The sequence below is a fragment of the Somniosus microcephalus genome, chromosome 31 (genome assembly GCF_052327205.1).
Source record: "Somniosus microcephalus isolate GS21.2 chromosome 31, FLI_Smic_1.0, whole genome shotgun sequence".
NCBI lineage: Eukaryota > Metazoa > Chordata > Chondrichthyes > Squaliformes > Somniosidae > Somniosus > Somniosus microcephalus.
This window is the reverse complement of record NC_141017.1, coordinates 2,328,859-2,346,115: the sequence shown is the minus strand read 5'-3', so window position 1 is coordinate 2,346,115 and position 17,257 is coordinate 2,328,859. Positions and strand designations below refer to the sequence as shown.

The 17,257-nt window shown below is 47.3% G+C and overlaps 1 protein-coding gene across 2 annotated transcripts in view; it reads left to right on the top strand.

The window, feature by feature from the left end:
- Positions 1-17,257, top strand: part of pkn1a (protein kinase N1a) — a 185,862-nt gene that overhangs the window by 16,232 nt on the left and 152,373 nt on the right. For both annotated transcript variants that reach the window (XM_085971468.1, XM_085971466.1), the window contains exon 2: positions 9,498-9,627. In XM_085971468.1, coding sequence (XP_085827594.1) covers positions 9,498-9,627 — 130 coding nt within the window. The remainder of the gene's footprint in view (positions 1-9,497; positions 9,628-17,257) is intronic.

The window sequence follows — 17,257 nt, the reverse complement described above, 5'->3', positions numbered from 1 at the left end:
AGCCAAATGTATGTTGAATGTTTAAATGTCTTAATCTAAATGTACACTCTCGGGAGCCGCAAGCCTACATTTCGTTGTACTGCACTTGTGCACTAACAATGACAATAAAGTTGATTATTATTATGATAGTAAAATACTGCGGATGTTGGAAATCCGAAATAACAACAGAAAATGCTGGAAAAACTCAGCAGGTCAGGCAACATCCGTGGAGAGAAATTTGAGTTGACGTTTCGGGTCGAACCCTTCTTCAAAACTGGAAAGAAAAGAAACTGGATCGAAGGCAGGGCTGCGATCGGACAAAAGAATAAAAGAAACAAAAGAAGTAAAAGAGATTAGAAGCTAGACGAGATGGTAATAGGCTGAGATTAGGTGTAAAGTGTACTGGCAGGGCAAAAGATAGCTGCCAGGTGTGAGAGAGAAACAAAAGGAAAGGGGGGGGGAAATTATTATTATTATTGATTATTATTATGACGGTGGTGATGAGCTGCATTCGGAGTGGGAATCTCAGAATGGTTGTCGGGGACTTGATTACATTCGATGAGTGTAGGAAGGGGGAGACTAATCTTCCCGTCGGCTGACTCAACAACATAACCACAGGCCCTCCTGCCGGCTGTCTCTGAAAGTCCAGCACACGTCTTCAGCGTGTAAGGCGACGGACTTCCTTTGACCTTGAAGATGACGAAGAACTCGGATCTTGCTAGAGAACGATTGCTTTGTTCGTCTAGTATGGCATACATCTTTTCAGATTCCTGGCGACGTCCTACGGGGTACACATTAACGAGGCATATCTTGGAGCATGCTCTTGCGCTCACTCCTTCTCCACACACCTCAGTGCACTTGGATGTAATCTCCGGACCGGCGGCTCCCTCTCTTTCCCCGTCGTGCTCTGAGGCGGGAGGAGACAACTCTGACTTCCAAGGAGCTGGGCCTGGGTGGAGTGCTGAAATGTGCCGATCACTTTCACATTCTGTGCATTTTGCATCTACCCTGCAGCTCTTGGTGAGGTGGTTCGTGGAAGAGCAGCACTTGAAACATATAGAGTTCTCTTTGAGGTACTGTTTGCGGTCTTCCAGGGACATCTCTCTGAAGCCTCTGCACTTCTTTAATGGATGGGGCTTGTAGTCGATGGGGCATTGTTTGCTCATATCCTCAGATTTCTTCTGAACCCTTGTGTTCTCAGTTGAAGACACTTGCATTTTGTGGACAGATATTGGTGTCTTTCCATGTCTGTCAAACTTGTCTCTTCTGGCAAGTGCTGGGTGGGCGGAGAAGAAGTTGAAGCTGGGGTCTGTCCTGGCTTTGGCTTCTCTACGAATGAAGTTGACAAACACAGAGACTGGAGGGAAGGTAACGTTGTTGTGCTTTAGCTTGAACTCTGACCTGAATGATATCCACTTCTGCAGATTGAATGGAAGCTTCTCAATGATGGGACTTACCCCTCTGGAAGTGTCTAAATACGATAGGCCGGGTAGGTAGCCGTCCTGCTTTGCGGCTTTGAGTTCCGACAGCAGATCTCCAAGGTCGCGGAGCTTCTGGGGTTCCTTATTTGTCAACTTCGGAAAGTTCTCCAACCTGGCAAAGAGAACCATTTCAGTGGCTTCAGGCGAGCCGTAGCTCTATTGTGATGGCGCCGATGAAGATGGCTGCCGTCCTTGCGGGCTCCGTGCGTACCAGGCAGCTAAGTGTCCTTTGTTGCTTGGTGCGCTCGGCTCGTTAAGAAAAAGCATTTCACTGACTGGATTTCACTTGTTGTATTTGGTTATATGTGACAAATAAAATTGAAAAATTGAAAAATTTCTTCCAGCCTCGCCCAAGCCATCTTCAACCCAGCTGGCGGATGTCCCACATTGACCGCTTTTATCCTGCGTGCCTGTCCGGCGGACTCTGGGCCGAGCCATTTGATAAGGAGGTCGAGCTCCTCTCCTGCCGACAGGTCTAAGCCCGATATGGCACCGTGGAAGGAGGACTTCCACGCCCGATAATTCTCTGGTCTATCATCAAACGTGGTTCACCCTGTAGTCACCAGCTGGCTGCGTGCAAGGTATTTGGCAAGGTCGTAGGTGGTGGGACCTGTGCCAAGGTTGCCTTGAGTAGGGGCTCTGTTGGGGGTCTCAAGGAAACGAGAGGGGGTTTGCTGCTGACTTTCTCTCTTCAGTGCTCCACTCCTCTGCACGGTGTCCTCTGTTCTGCGGGGGAGGATCCTGTGACTTGAGGCACGCTGTCCATTTTGACCATGGTTGGTGACATGGGGCATGTTATATGAAGTGCTTGAGTCTGTAGTAGAGATGTGCGGGTCTTCATCTCTCTCGTAAACTGTGTGGCGGCTTGATCGCTCACGTAATCTCTGGTGCGCTGTCGTCGACTCTGCCGCGGAACGGGAATTAAAAGTTTGTTAGCTGCCTCAGGATCAGCGTCCACCAAAACTGCCTCCAATACTTGTGCCTCAGCTAATGCAGCATCTATCTCTTTTTCTTCCTGCAGAGCGTCTAATGTGGCTTGGAGACGGGCCTGGTCAACTTTTATTTCTATTTCTTTGTTGGCATAAGCAGCTCTGGCTTGGGCTCTTCTAGCCTAGCCCGTGCTTTGGCGATGGCCATGCTTACCCTAGAACCACCTGATGACCATGAACCGGCTGATGACCTAGAACCAGCTGATGACCTGTAGTAACGAGAGCTTATAGACAGATTGTCACATTCTTCAGTTTCATCTAACTGTTTAAGGTCTTCTACTCGCTGCGTAGCGTTTTCGGTATTACCTTCTGCCATGTTGATGTGAGGCAAGTGTGGTGTACTAGGTGACGGCCACTTAACTCTGAGTCCTTGCTGCTCCACGTCGAGGATGTCCTCTCTTCACAGCTAGCCGTAATGCTGTCTTTTCACTGTACTGGTCTCGCTAGACGTGCTCCTATCTAGTTATCCAGCCAGCTAAACACTCATTCAAATAATTCCTCCGAGAAGCAGGTTGCTGTTTTGAAGCTTTACTTGAACAAATTTGTGAAACTGTAAACAAAGTATGTTTTGTACATAGAACTGAGTACTATACATTAGATGTTACATAAGATATAAACATGTTTATGACAACAGAATAGACTAATTGTATAACTAAATAGCACTGAAGCTAAACCTCGGTAACTAACAGCTAATAACTTCTTATAGACAAAGTATTGTCAAAATACTACACTGACAAGGTTATCACGTTACTAAACAAGGATACTCACAGACATTGCGTCTTGCCTAGCGTATAAGAAGGGGTGCAACAGGATTGAGAATCCCTCGTGAGCTCCTTCACAACTCAGCAGAACACTCCCTGGAATACTACTACTGGGTCAACAGGAAGGAAGGTCAAATAACATACTGCTATGCACTAACACTGCTATACAATAGCTACCACTAGAGGGTGCTATCTGCATGTAATAAGTCCAGAACAGCTGTTTTTGATATAAATTAATGACCTGGATTTGGGTGTACAGGGCATAATTTCAAAATTTTCAGATAACACAAAACTAGTAAATGTAGTAAACAGTGAGGATAGTAAAACGTCAGGGGGACACAGACTGGTAAAATGGGCAGGTACATGGCAGATGAAATTTAATGCAGAGAAGTGTGAAGTGATTCATTTTGGAAGAAGAGTGAGGAGAGGCAATATAAACAAAATGGTACAATTCTAAAGGGGGTGCAGGAACAGAGACCCTGGGAGTGTATGTACACTAATCTTTGAAGGTGGCAGGGCCAGTTGAGAAGGCTGTTAAAACCGTTGATGGAATCCTTAGCTTTATTAATAGAGGCAGAGTACAAGAGCAAGGAAGTTATGCTAAAACTTTATAAATCACTGGCTGGACCTCAGCTGAAGCACTGTGTCCAATTCTGGGCAGATTTAAAATGAACAATTGATCCAGCATCAATTGCCGTTTGTGGAAGAGTTCCAAGCTTTGACCATCCTTTGTGTGTAGAAGTGTTTCCTCACTTCACTCCTGAAAGGCCTGGCTGTAATTTGTAGGCTAGTCCTAGACTCCCCAACCAGCGGAAATAGTTTCTCTCGATCTACCTTATTCGCAACGTTCCCTATAAGCTGCGTGGCTATGCAGCTCTGCCGGTCCCACGCAACCCAGAACTGGCTTTTTCAACGATAAGTTTTGCACATGCGTGAAACTGTGAATGGGCTGCACAGCCCCTTAAAGGGGCCACGCACCCAAAAAAAATGTGGGAACATTGCCCCCCCCCTTAGTATCTTGAAAACTTTGGCATAAAAATAAAACAAAAAAGGTGACTCAACCGTGGCTAACAAGGGAAATTAGGGATAGCATAAGATCCAAGGAGAGGACATATAAATTGGCTAGAAAAAGCAATAATCCTGAGGATTGGGAGCAGTTTAGGAGTCAACAAAGGAGGACAAAGGGATTAATTAAGAAAGGGAAAATAGAATATGAGAGTAAGCTATCAGGGAACATAAAAACTGACTGTAAAAGCTTTTATAGATATGTGAAGAGAAAAAGATTGGTGAAGTCAAGCGTAGGTCCCTTACAGTCAGAATCAGGGGAATTTATAATGGGAAACAAGGAAATGGCAGACCAACTAAATACATACTTTGGTTCTGTCTTCACAAAGGAGGACACAAATAACCTCCCAGAGATGCCGGGGAACATAGGGTCTGATGAAAGAGAGGAACTGAAAGAAATCAGTATTTGTAGCAAAATGGTGTTAGGAAAATTGATGGGACTGAAGGCCGATAAATCCCCAGGGCCTGATGGTCTACATCCCAGGGTACTTAAGGAAGTGGCCCTAGAGATAGTAGATGCATTACTGGTCATCTTCCAGAACTCGATAGACTCTGGAACGGTACCCATGGATTGGAGGGTAGCTAATGTTACCCCACTATTCAAAAAAGGTGGTAGAGAAAAATCGGGGAATTATAGACTGGTAAGCCTGACATCGGTAGTGGGGAAAATGCTAGAGTCTATTATAAAAGATGTAATAGCAGAGCACTTGGAAAGCAGTGACAGGATCGGACAAAGTCAACATGGATTTACAAAAGGTAAATCATGCTTGACTAATCTACTGGAATTTTTTGAGGATGTAACTGGTAAAATAGATAAGGGAGAACCAGTGGATGTGGTGTATTTGGACTTTCAGAAGGCTTTCGATAAGGTCCCACACAAGAGATTAGTGTGCAAAATTAAGGCACATGGGATTGGGGGCAAGGTATTGACTTGGATAGAGAACTGGTTGGCAGACAGAAAGCAAAGAGTTGGAATAAACGGGTCGTTTTCCGAGTGGCAGGCAGTGACTAGTGGGGTACCGCAAGGATCGGTCCTAGGACCCCAGCTGTTCACAATATATATTAATGATCTGGACGAGGGAATTGGATGTAATATCTCCAAATTTGCAGACGACACAAAGCTGGGCGGGAGGGTAAGCTGCGAGGAGGATGTCGGGAAACTCCAGTATGATTTGGACAGGTTGGGTGATTGGGCAGAAACATGGCAAATGCACTATAATGTGGATAAATGTGAGGTTATCCACTTTGGTGCCAAAAACAGGAAGGCAGATTATTATTTGAATGGCAATAGATTGGGAGAAGGGGAAGTGCAAAGAGACCTGGGTGTCCTTGTGCACCAGTCGCTGAAGGTAAGCATGCAGGTGCAGCAGGCGGTTAAGAAGGCAAATGGTATGTTGGCCTTCGTAGCAAGAGGGTTCGAGTACAGGAACAAGGATGTCTTGCTACAGTTGTACAGGGACTTGGTGAGACCGCACCTTGAGTATTGTGTGCAGTTTTGGTCACCTTACCTGAGGAAGGACGTTCTTGCCAAGGAGGGAGTGCAGCGAAGATTCACCAGGTTGATACCTGGGATGGCAGGAATGACGTATGAGGAGAGATTGTGTCGATTGGGCTTGTACTCACTGGAGTTTAGAAGATTGAGAGGGGATCTCATCGAAACCTATAAAATTCTGTCAGGTCTGGACAGACTAGATGCAGGAAGGATGTTTCTGATGGCCGGGGAGTCCGGAACCAGGGGTCATAGTCTAAGGATAAGGGGTAAGCCATTTAGGACTGAAATGAGGAGGAATTTCTTCACCCAGAGAGTGGTGAACCTGTGGAATTCTCTGCCACAGAGGGCGGTGGAGGCTAGTTCATTAAATATATTCAAAAAAGAGTTGGATATATTTCTTGAGGCTAAAGGGATCAAGGGATATGGGGAGAAGGCAGGGACAGGGTACTGAATTTGGATGATCAGCCATGATCACATTGAATGGCGGAGCAGGCTCGAGGGGCCAAATGGCCTACTCCTGCCCCTATCTTCTATGTTTCTATGTTTGATTTAAATCACCCCTTAACCTGCTAAATTCTGGGCAATACAACCCTTGTTTATGTAATCTTTCCTCGTAATTTAACCCTTGGAGTCCAGGTATCATTCTGGTAAACCTACGCTGCACTCCCTCCAAGGCCAATATATCCTTCCTAAGGTGTGGTGCTCACAACTGCTCACAGGTGTGGTCTAATAGTGCTTCCATGAGGCTGAGAGCTATGTGGATAGCACATTTCAGGAGGTGGTCACCCCTCAGCTTAAGAGTGTGCAGGCAGAGAGGGAACAGATGACTGCCAGAAAGAAAAGGAGGACCAGGCAGGTAGTGCAGGAGTCCGCTGAGTGCATCTCGCTCTACAACCGGTACTGGTGAGGGAGATGGTTCCTCTGGGGAGTACAGCCAGAGCCATGTTCATGGCACCGCGGGTGGCTCAGCTGAACAGGGTGGGAGGAGGAAGATCGGGAAAGCAATAGTGATAGGGGATTCAGTAGTTCGGGGAACAGACAGGCATTTCTGTGGCCACAGACGTGATTCCCACAAGGGAGAAAGGTAGGGCAACAAAAGTCAGAGCTCCCTGGATGGCGAGAGAGTAAGGTGAAGCAGAAAAAAGGGGCTTATGACAGATGTCAGGGTGAGAATCAGGCTGAATATAGAAAGGTCAGAGGGGAAGTGAAAAAGGAAATAAGAGGGGCAAATAGAGATTGTGAGAATAGACTGGCAGCTAACATAAAAGGGAATCCAAAAGTCTTCTCTAGGCATATAAATAGTAAATGGGTAGTAAGAGGAGGGGTGGGGACGATTAGGGACCAAAATGGAGACCTACGCATGGAGGCAGAGGGTATGGCTGAGGTACTAAATGAGTACTTTGCATCTGTCTTCACCAAGGAAGAAGATGCTGCCATAGACATAGTGAAAGAGGAGGTAGTGGAGACACTGGATGAGATAAAAATTGATAAATAGGAGGTATTAGAAAGACTGGCTGTACTTAAAGTAGATAAGTCACCAGGACCGGATGGGATGCATCCTAGGATGCTGAGGGAAGTAAAGGTGTAAATTGCAGAGGTACTGGCCATAATCTCCCAATCCTCCTTAGATACGGGGGTGGTGCCAGAGGACTGGAGAATTGCAAATGTTACACCGTTATTCAAAAAAGGGTGGAAGGATAAACCCAGCAACTACAGGCCAGTCAGTTTAACCTCGGTAGTGGGGAAGCTTTTAGAAACGATAATCTGGGACAAAGTTAACAGTCACTTGGACAAATGTAAATTAATTAAGGGAAGCCAGCACGGATTTGTTTAACTAACTTTATTTAATTTTTTGATGAAGTAACAGAGAGGGTTGATGAGGGCAATGTGGTTGATGTGATGCAGATGGACTTCCAAAAGGCGTTCGATAAAGTGCCACATAATAGGCTTGCCAGCAAAGTTGTAGCCTATGGAATAAAAGGGACAGTGGCAGCATGGATATGAAATTGGCTAAGTGACAGGAAACAGAGAGTAGTGGTGAACGGTTGTTTATTGGACTGGAGGAAGGTACACAGTGGTGTTCCCCAGGGGTCGGTTCTAGGACCACTGCTTTTCTGGATGTATATTAACGATTGGATTTGGGTGTACAGGGCAGTTTCAGAATTTGCGGATGACACAAAACTTGGAAGTATAGTGAACAGTGGGGAGGATAGTGATAGACTGCAAGAGGACAGTGAACAGTGAGGAGGATAGTGATAGACTGCAAGAGGACACAGACAGGCTGGTGAAATGGGCAGACACGTGGCAGAGGAAGTTTAACGCAGAAAAGTGCGAAATTATATATTTTGGTGGGAAGAACGAGGAGAGGCAATATAAAGGGTACAATCCTAAAGGGGTGCATGAACAGAGAGATCTGGGGGTGTATGTGCACAAATCGTTGAAGGTGGCAGGGCAGGTTGAGAAAGCGGTTAAAAAAGCTTACAGGATCCTGGGCTTCATAAATAGCGGCATAGAATACAAAAGCAAGGAAGTTATGATGAACCTTTATAAAACGCTGGTTCAGCCATAACTGGAGTATTGTGTCCAACTCTGGGCACCGCACTTTAGGAAGGATGTGAAGGCTTTAGAGAGGGTGCAGAAAAGATTTCCACAATGGTTCCAGGGATGAGGGATTACATCTAGATTTATTTATAGATAATTACTTTTTAATCTGTTTAATTTTTTTTTCACACTAACTTGCACTATGCGCTAAAACCTGACAAAGTTTTAAATACTTACTGCCTCAAGCTTACACAAACCACTACAAGTATTGGAGGCAAAACGGAGCACCTCCTTCCCCTCTGCACCGAATTCCCACTCTCTCCAAATTCCCAACATCTCACTCCATTGATGTGGTGATGTGTGGCTCAGCGCTGTGCCCCAGCTCCATTACCCTGGCACCAGGGAGGCAATTGGTGTGGCAAAGTCACCTTAAATCAGCAAGTGGGGCTGCCCTGAGGGCCTATGTTGTCTGGGTATGTTTGTTTAGTGGCCCCACACCGGCTTCCCTTTCCTTAATGAGGAATCAAATTTATTCCAAAAACAAATGGACAATGTTGAATTTTTCCGACCCTGGTTGTTGGAGCCCATGGTTTGCAGTAAGCACCCCTTGGGCTGGCGTCACAGGTTCGACTTTCACTGGAGACCTGGGTTTCTGTGCAACTCGGGCTGGTGGGATGCAAGTTTCCTGTGTGCCATGAGATAGTAATACCTCACGGCTCCCCTGGTTTGTGCAGGATGCGGTGTATTGCATGCTCCAGCACCAACGTACATCATCTTGGTAAGGAACCAAATTTACCAAGTATTAATGCACAAAATTTAATTTTTTAAAAACTGCGAATTGATATTTTGGCCTGTGATTTTAGATTGAGAAGCACAGTGGGTTAGAGCACTGGCCTTTCACTTGGAGCCTAGTTTGAATGATCAGACACAGGAAGGTACAGAAGCAGAAAAGATTCTGCAGTCCACGTGGCTGGTCCCATATTGTCCGTAATTCTAGACCCAGAAACACCTGGAACTCCCTGTACCATTCCTGCTTGATATTGTGATTAGTCCCGAGAGGTATACAACTCAAAACTCTATTGTCAAAACCCTTTCAATGGATGTAATATTAAAAAATATCTCCAACAAAGCATTTTGCTCCTTGTCAGATGAAAAGCACTTTCATTTTGATTTTGTTTTAATCCTACAGGATCGAAAGATGCTGTCTACTGCTCAACAGATGCTGCAGGACAGTAAAACCAAAATTGAAGTGATCCGTATGCAGGTCCGTAAGGCAGTACAGGCAGACGAGCTGCACTTAGAAATTGAGGATGGCCAAGGTGAGTGTTGGCGAGAGGGTGTTGGGCTGAAGGTGGACGTTTAGTTTATTTAAGGCATGGATGATACCCATCATTGCTGAGCTCTACAGGCGTCGGGGGGGGGGGGTCAAACGGTGTCGGGGGGGGGGATCAAACGGTGTCGGGGGGGAATCAAACGGTGTCGGGGGGTCAAACGGTGTCGGGGTCAAACGGTGTCGGGCTGGGATCAAACGGTGTCGGGCTGGGATCAAACGGTGTCGGGGGGGTCAAACGGTGTCGGGCTGGGATCAAACGGTGTCGGGGGGGTCAAACGGTGTCGGGGGGGTCAAACGGGGTCAAGCGGTGTCGGGGGGGTCAAACGGTGTCGGGGGGGTCAAACGGTGTTGGGGGGTCAAACGGTGTCGGGGGGGGGTCAAACGGTGTCGGCGGGGTCAAGCGGTGTCGGGGGATCAAACAGTGTCGGGGGGGGTCAAACGGTGTCGGGGGGATCAAACGGGGTGGGGGGTCGATGAAATGGTGTTGGGGGGGGGTTGGGGGGCTGCAGGTGACGGGTTTATGCAGCTGGTATGCATCAAACTATTAAACTATTTGTGAAATTAGTTTATTCACTCCTGTCAACCAGCCTAAAGCAGCAGTCGGTGGCAGATGTGTGTTGGTACTTGTTGGCTGAATGTATTCGACCTGGGCTGTCACAGGAGGTGAGGGTTCTGTTTATGTAACATTCTAATCGGTCACGGTTTATCAACATATTTAAGTCTATAAGTGATAATCATCTATATTGCCGCAGTATCCTTACCACCTATTGAGGACATCCTTTCACATGTACTTGGGGAAGTGGTGATGCATTCTCCACACTGAAGCACCACTTTACTATATACAGTATTGTGCTACTTCATTCAAAGGGAATGTGAAGTGAGAATATGGCACTGTCTGCCACGTGGAGTGGTTGAAGCAGAGAGCATTGATGCATTTAAGGGGAGGCTTGCTGCATACACAAGGGAGAAGGGAATAGAGGGCTCTGGGGATGGAGTGGGAAGAGGTGATCGAAGTGGGAGGAGGCGCATGTGGAATATAAACACCAGCCGAGATGAGTTGGGCTGTTCTTGTGCTGTAGATTCCATCTAATTTGATGTAAAAGTATATTTGAGTTGGATTTATAAATAATCCCTTCATTCATTGGAGTTATTGACTCTACATTCACTTCTCAGTAAATCTCAAGCTGTGGCGATTGAATCCAGATATCACACATTCTCAATGGGGGGCTCCCTAAAGCAAGGTGAGCTGATGTGATGGCACTAGCTCTGCGCCTGTGCAGTTCACTGCTTTGATCTGTAGTGTGAAGAGGGCAGTACCTGGAGTCAGTGTGCCGTAACGCCATGTTTCTACACCACCCAGGGGTGCTGTTTACTGAGCTCAGTGTAACTTGGGTTGGTCTGAATGGGAGTCTTGTTTTCACAGATCCAATGCAGAGTGGAGGAGGTATTCAGCTCATTCTGATCACTGTGGCATTTGTGTTTGGGGAAGTTGGGTGTCTGACCAGGTGGTCCTACTGGTTGGAGGATGCGCACCTTCAGCAGCATCTGCTTGTGTTTCTGCACCCCAAGTATGTGGGAACATAGGAACAGGAGTCGGCCATTCTGCTCCTCGAGCCTGTTCCAACATTCAATTAGATCACGGCTGATCTGTATCTTTATGTTTAACATTTTGAATTTAACTTAGAACTTTAAAAACTGTAAAAGAAATTGCAAGTTAGTCAACAGTTCATAGAAACTGCCCGTCAGTGGCAGTTAACAATCGGCTATAAATGATTGCCAGAATAGGGCCTCGTTACTGTGAGCAGGAAGCTCAGTCAGCACTCCTAGCTTGGGTGTGGCTCGAAAAGGTGTATAAAAGTAAACAGTATCTGCTGACGCACCACGTGGACGCACAGAACTGATGAGTGCAAAAGTGGAGAATTTGGTGAGAGGGTGAAGGGGGCGCGGAGGGGGAAGGGGGGTCGGCGGGGGAAGGGGACGCGGAGGGGGGAGGAGGGGCGGAGGGGGGAGATGGGGCAGGGGGTCGGCGGGGGAAGGAGGTGCGGAGGGGGAAGGAGGGGGGAAGGGGGAAGGAGGGGGGAAGGGGGAAGGAGGTGCGGAGGGGGTAGGAGGGGCGGCGGGGGAAGGGTGCGGAGGGGGAAGGAGGGGGAAGGAGGGGCGGCGGGGGAAGAGTGCGGAGGGGGAAGGAGGTACTGATTTTTACCTCCAATAATGTAAGCTTGAGGCAGCGAGTGAAAAAATTTGTCCAGTTTGTGTTTAAAAAAAATTACAACAGACTAAAAAGTAGATATAAATAATCTAGACTGAGATATGGCAGAGCAGGTTGTGTCTGGACTGCAGTATGTGGGAATTGTGGACAGAGAGACTGTCCCGAGCGAACATGTCTGCGGTAGATGTCTCCGTCTCAAATCTCTCCGGCTCAGAGTCATTGAGCTGGAGAGCCACCGACACGTGAGGGAGGGGGACGAGTAGCTGGACAATTTGCTCCAGACCTCGGTCACACCTTGGAGTGAGGTGCAAAATCAGAATGGGGTTGGTGTGACCGATAATGTACAGAGTAAGGGGAACCCCGGTGAGATAGAGAACGAGGATCCGCAGGAAATGGCCTATTCAACAGGTACAATGTACTTGCTACCTGTGAGAATAAGGATAAAGACTGTCGGGAGGACAGCCAGAATGCTGACCATGGCACCTTGGAGCAGGAGGCTGTCCAAAGGGAGGACGAGGGGAAGTGTGATGTGGCAGTTGTAGAGGATTCAATAATTAGGGGGACAGATAGCATCCTTTGTAAGCAGGATCAGGAGTCCCACATGGAATGTTGCCTACCTGGTGCCAGGGTGAGGGACATCTCGAACTGACTTGACAATATATTGGAGAGGGAGGGAGAGGATCCAGTCATTGTGGTCCATGTTGGAACCAACAACATTGGGAAGAGTAAGCAAGAGGTCCTGTTTGGAGAGTAACAGGAACTAGCTGCTAAATTAAAGAACAGGACCGCAAGGTTTATAATCTCTGGATTATTACCCGAGCCACAGGCAAATTGGCATAGGAATAAGCAGATTAAGGAGGTGAACACGTGGCTGAAGGAGTGGTGTGAGAAAGAGGGGTTCCATTTCGTGGGACACTGGCACCAGTACTGGGACAGGAAGGAACTGTACCATTGGGACGGGCTCCACCTGAACCGGGCTGGGACCAGGGTCCTAGTGGAAAGGATAAGTAGGACGGTCACGAGGACTTCAAACTAGTAAATGGAGGTGGGGGTGTGGAGAGCGGGAGGCAGGGAGGGCTCAGGTGTAAAAGGTAGGAGAGTAGTAGTCAGAAATGGTGCTTTAGGCACTACAGGTAAAGGGAAAACTAAAAGCTGTAAAGCAATTAAACTAGGAAAGAGAAATATCAAATGTGTGAGTAAATCATTTGAGCAGGACAGGCTCGAGTGTGAGAAACATGGTGTCAAACATGACTTGTACCCTGCTCCTCGTTCAGTGTCACTCACCCTGCTCCCCGTGCAGTGTCACTCTCGCACCCTGCTCCCCGTGCAGTGTCACTCTCGCACCCTGCTCCCCGTGCAGTGTCACTCTCGCACCCTGCTCCCCGTCCAGTGTCACTCTCGCACCCTGCTCCCCGTCCAGTGTCACTCTCGCACCCTGCTCCCCGTCCAGTGTCACTCTCGCACCCTGCTCCCCGTACAGTGTCACTCTCGCACCCTGCTCTCCGTCCAGTGTCACTCTCGCACCCTGCTCCCCGTCCAGTGTCACTCTCGCACCCTGCTCCCCGTCCAGTGTCACTCTCGCACCCTGCTCCCCGTCCAGTGTCACTCTCGCACCCTGCTCCCCGTCCAGTGTCACTCTCGCACCCTGCTCCCCGTCCAGTGTCACTCTCGCACCCTGCTCCCCGTCCAGTGTCACTCTCGCACCCTGCTCCCCGTCCAGTGTCACTCTCGCACCCTGCTCCCCGTCCAGTGTCACTCTCGCACCCTGCTCCCCGTCCAGTGTCACTCTCGCACCCTGCTCCCCGTCCAGTGTCACTCTCGCACCCTGCTCCCCGTCCAGTGTCACTCTTGCAGAGGTCATGGTTCACATTGGGACCAACGACATAGGTAGGAAGAGGGATGAGGTCCTGCAGCAAGAATTTAGGGAGCTAGGTAGCAGATTAAAGAGTAGGACCTCAAAGGCTGTAATCTCTGGATTGCTCCCGGTGCCACGTGCTAGTGAGTATAGGAATAGGAGGATAGAGCAGATGAATGCGTGGCTAAAGAGTTGGTGCAGGAGGGAGGGCTTTAGTTTCCTGGATCACTGGGCCTGCTTCTGGGGAAGGTGGGACGGGTTGCACCTGAACCAGAGCGGGACAAATATCCTTGCGGGGAGGTTTGCTAGCACTGTTCGGGGGGGTTTAAACTAAAATGGCAGGGGGTTGGGAACCTGAGCAGGGAGACAGAGGAAAGGAAAACAGGGATAAAAGCAAAAGATAGGAAGGAGAAAAACAAAAGTGGCAGTCAGAGAAATCAACGGTTTAAATCAAACGTGGCCACAGTAAATAATAATTCTAATAGGTCTAAGAGCGTTAAAAAAACAAGCCTGAAGGCTTTGTGTCTTAATACGAGGAGCATTTGTAATAAGGTGGATGAATTGGCTGCGCAAATAGAGGTAAACGAATATGATTTGGTTGGGATTATGGAAACGTGGCTCAAGGATGGCCAAGACTAGGAACTCAACATCCAGGGGTATTCGATATTCAGGAAAGATAGGCAAAAAGGAAAGGGAGGTGGGGGTAGCATTACTGGTTAAAGAAGGGATTAATACAACTGTAATGAAGGATATTAGCTCTGATGATGTGGAATCTGTATGGGTAGAATTGAGAAATACTAAGGGGAAAAAAACATTAGTGGGAGTGGTACCTCCAAACAGTAAGGCGGAGGTTGGGGATGGCATTAAAAGGGAAATTAAAGAAGCGTGCAATAAGGGCACAGCAGTCATCATGGGTGACGTTTAATCTACATATAGATTGGGCCAACCAAATTAGTAACAATACTGTGGAGGAGGAATTCCTGGAGTGTTTACGGGATGGTTTCCTGGACCAATATGTCGAGGAACCAACCAGAGATCAGGCCATCTTAGACTGGGTATTATGTAACGAGAAAGGATTAATTAGCAATCTTGTTGTACGAGGCCCCTTGGGTCAGAGCGATCATAATATGATCGAATTCTTCATTAAGATGGAGAATGAAGTAGTTGACTCAGAGACTAGGGTCCTCAATTTAAATAAAGGAAACTACGATGGTCTGAGGAGCGAGTTGGGTAGGATTGATTGGGGAATGGCACTCAAAGGGTTGACGGTGGATAGGCAATGGCAAACATTCAAAGACCGAATGGATGAGCTACAGAAATTGTTCATCCCAGTTTGGCATAAAAATAAAACAAAAAAGGTGACTCAACCGTGGCTAACAAGGGAAATTAGGGATAGCATAAGATCCAAGGAGAGGACATATAAATTGGCTAGAAAAAGCAATAATCCTGAGGATTGGGAGCAGTTTAAGAGTCAACAAAGGAGGACAAAGGGATTAATTAAGAAGGGGAAAATAGAATATGAGAGTAAGCTTTCAGGGAACATAAAAACTGACTGTAAAAGCTTTTATAGATATGTGAAGAGAAAAAGATTGGTGAAGTCAAGCGTCGGTCCCTTACAGTCAGAATCAGGGGAATTTATAATGGGAAACAAGGAAATGGCAGACCAACTAAATACATACTTTGGTTCTGTCTTCACAAAGGAGGACACAAATAACCTCCCAGAGATGCCGGGGAACATAGGGTCTGATGAAAGGGAGGAACTGAAAGAAATCAGTATTTGTAGGGAAATGGTGTTAGGAAAATTGATGGGACTGAAGGCCGATAAATCCCCAGGGCCTGATGGTCTACATCCCAGGGTACTTAAGGAAGTGGCCCTAGAGATAGTAGATGCATTGCTGGTCATTTTCCAGAACTCGATAGACTCTGGAACGGTACCCATGGATTGGAGGGTAGCTAATGTTACCCCACTATTCAAAAAAGGTAGTAGAGAAAAAGCGGGGAATTATAGACTGGTAAGCCTGACATCGGTAGTGGGGAAAATGCTAGAGTCTATTATAAAAGATGTAATAGCAGAGCACTTGGAAAGCAGTGACAGGATCGGACAAAGTCAACATGGATTTACAAAAGGTAAATCATGCTTGACTAATCTACTGGAATTTTATGAGGATGTAACTGGTAAAATAGATAAAGGAGAACCAGTGGATGTGGTGTATTTCAGAAGACTTTCGATAAGGTCCCACATAAGAGATTAGCGTGCAAAATTAAGGCACATGGGATTGGAGGCAAGGTATTGACTTGGATAGAGAACTGGTTGGCGGACAGAAAGCAAAGAGTTGGAATAAACGGGTCATTTTCCGAGTGGCAGGCAGTGACTAGTGGGGTTCCGCAAGGATCAGTCCTAGGACCCCAGCTGGTCACAATATATATTAATGATCTGGACGAGGGAAATGGATGTAATATCTCCAAATTTGCAGACGACACAAAGCTGGGTGGGAGGGTAAGCTGTGAGGAGGATGTCGGGAAACTCCAGTACGATTTGGACAGGTTGGGTGATTGGGCAGAAACATGGTAAATGCACTATAATGTGGATAAATGTGAGGTTATCCACTTTGGTGGCAAAAACAGGAAGGCAGATTATTATTTGAATGGCAATAGATTGGGAGAAGGGGAAGTGCAAAGAGACCTGGGTGTCCTTATGCACTAGTCGCTGAAGGTGGGCATGCAGGTGCAGCAGGCGGTTAAGAAGGCAAATGGTATGTTGGCCTTCGTAGCGAGAGGATTTGAGTACAGGAACAAGGATGTCTTGCTACAGTTGTACAGGGACTTGGTGAGACCGCACCTTGAGTATTGTGTGCAGTTTTGGTCACCTTACCTGAGGAAGGACGTTCTTGCCATGGAAGGAGTGCAGCGAAGATTCACCAGGCTGGTATACCTGGGATGGCAGGAATGACGTATGAGGAGAGATTGTGTCGATTGGGCTTATACTCACTGGAGTTTAGAAGATTGAGAGGGGATCTCATCGAAACCTATAAAATTCTGTCAGGTCAAGACAGACTAGATGCAGGAAGGATGTTTCTGATGGCCGGGGAGTCCAGAACCAGGGGTCATAGTCTAAGGATAAGGGGTAAGCCATTTAGAATCACAGAAATCACAGAAACCCCACAGTGCAGATAGAGGCCATTTCGGCCCATCGAGCCTGCACCGACACATATCCTACCCGATCCCCGTAAGCCCTACACCAACACATATCCCACCCTATCCCCGTAACCCCACGTATTTAATCCCCCGAACACTAAGGGTCAATTTATCATAGCCAATCAACCTAACCCGCACATCTTTGGACTGAAATGAGGAGGAATTTCTTCATCCAGAGAGTGGTGAACCTGTGGAATTCTCTGCCACAGAGGGCGGTGGAGGCCAGTTCATTAAATATATTCAAGAAAGAGTTGGATATATTTCTTGAGGCTAAAGGGATCAAGGGATATGGGGAGAAAGCAGGGACAGGGTACTGAATTTGGATGATCAGCCATGATCTCATTGAATGGTGGAGCA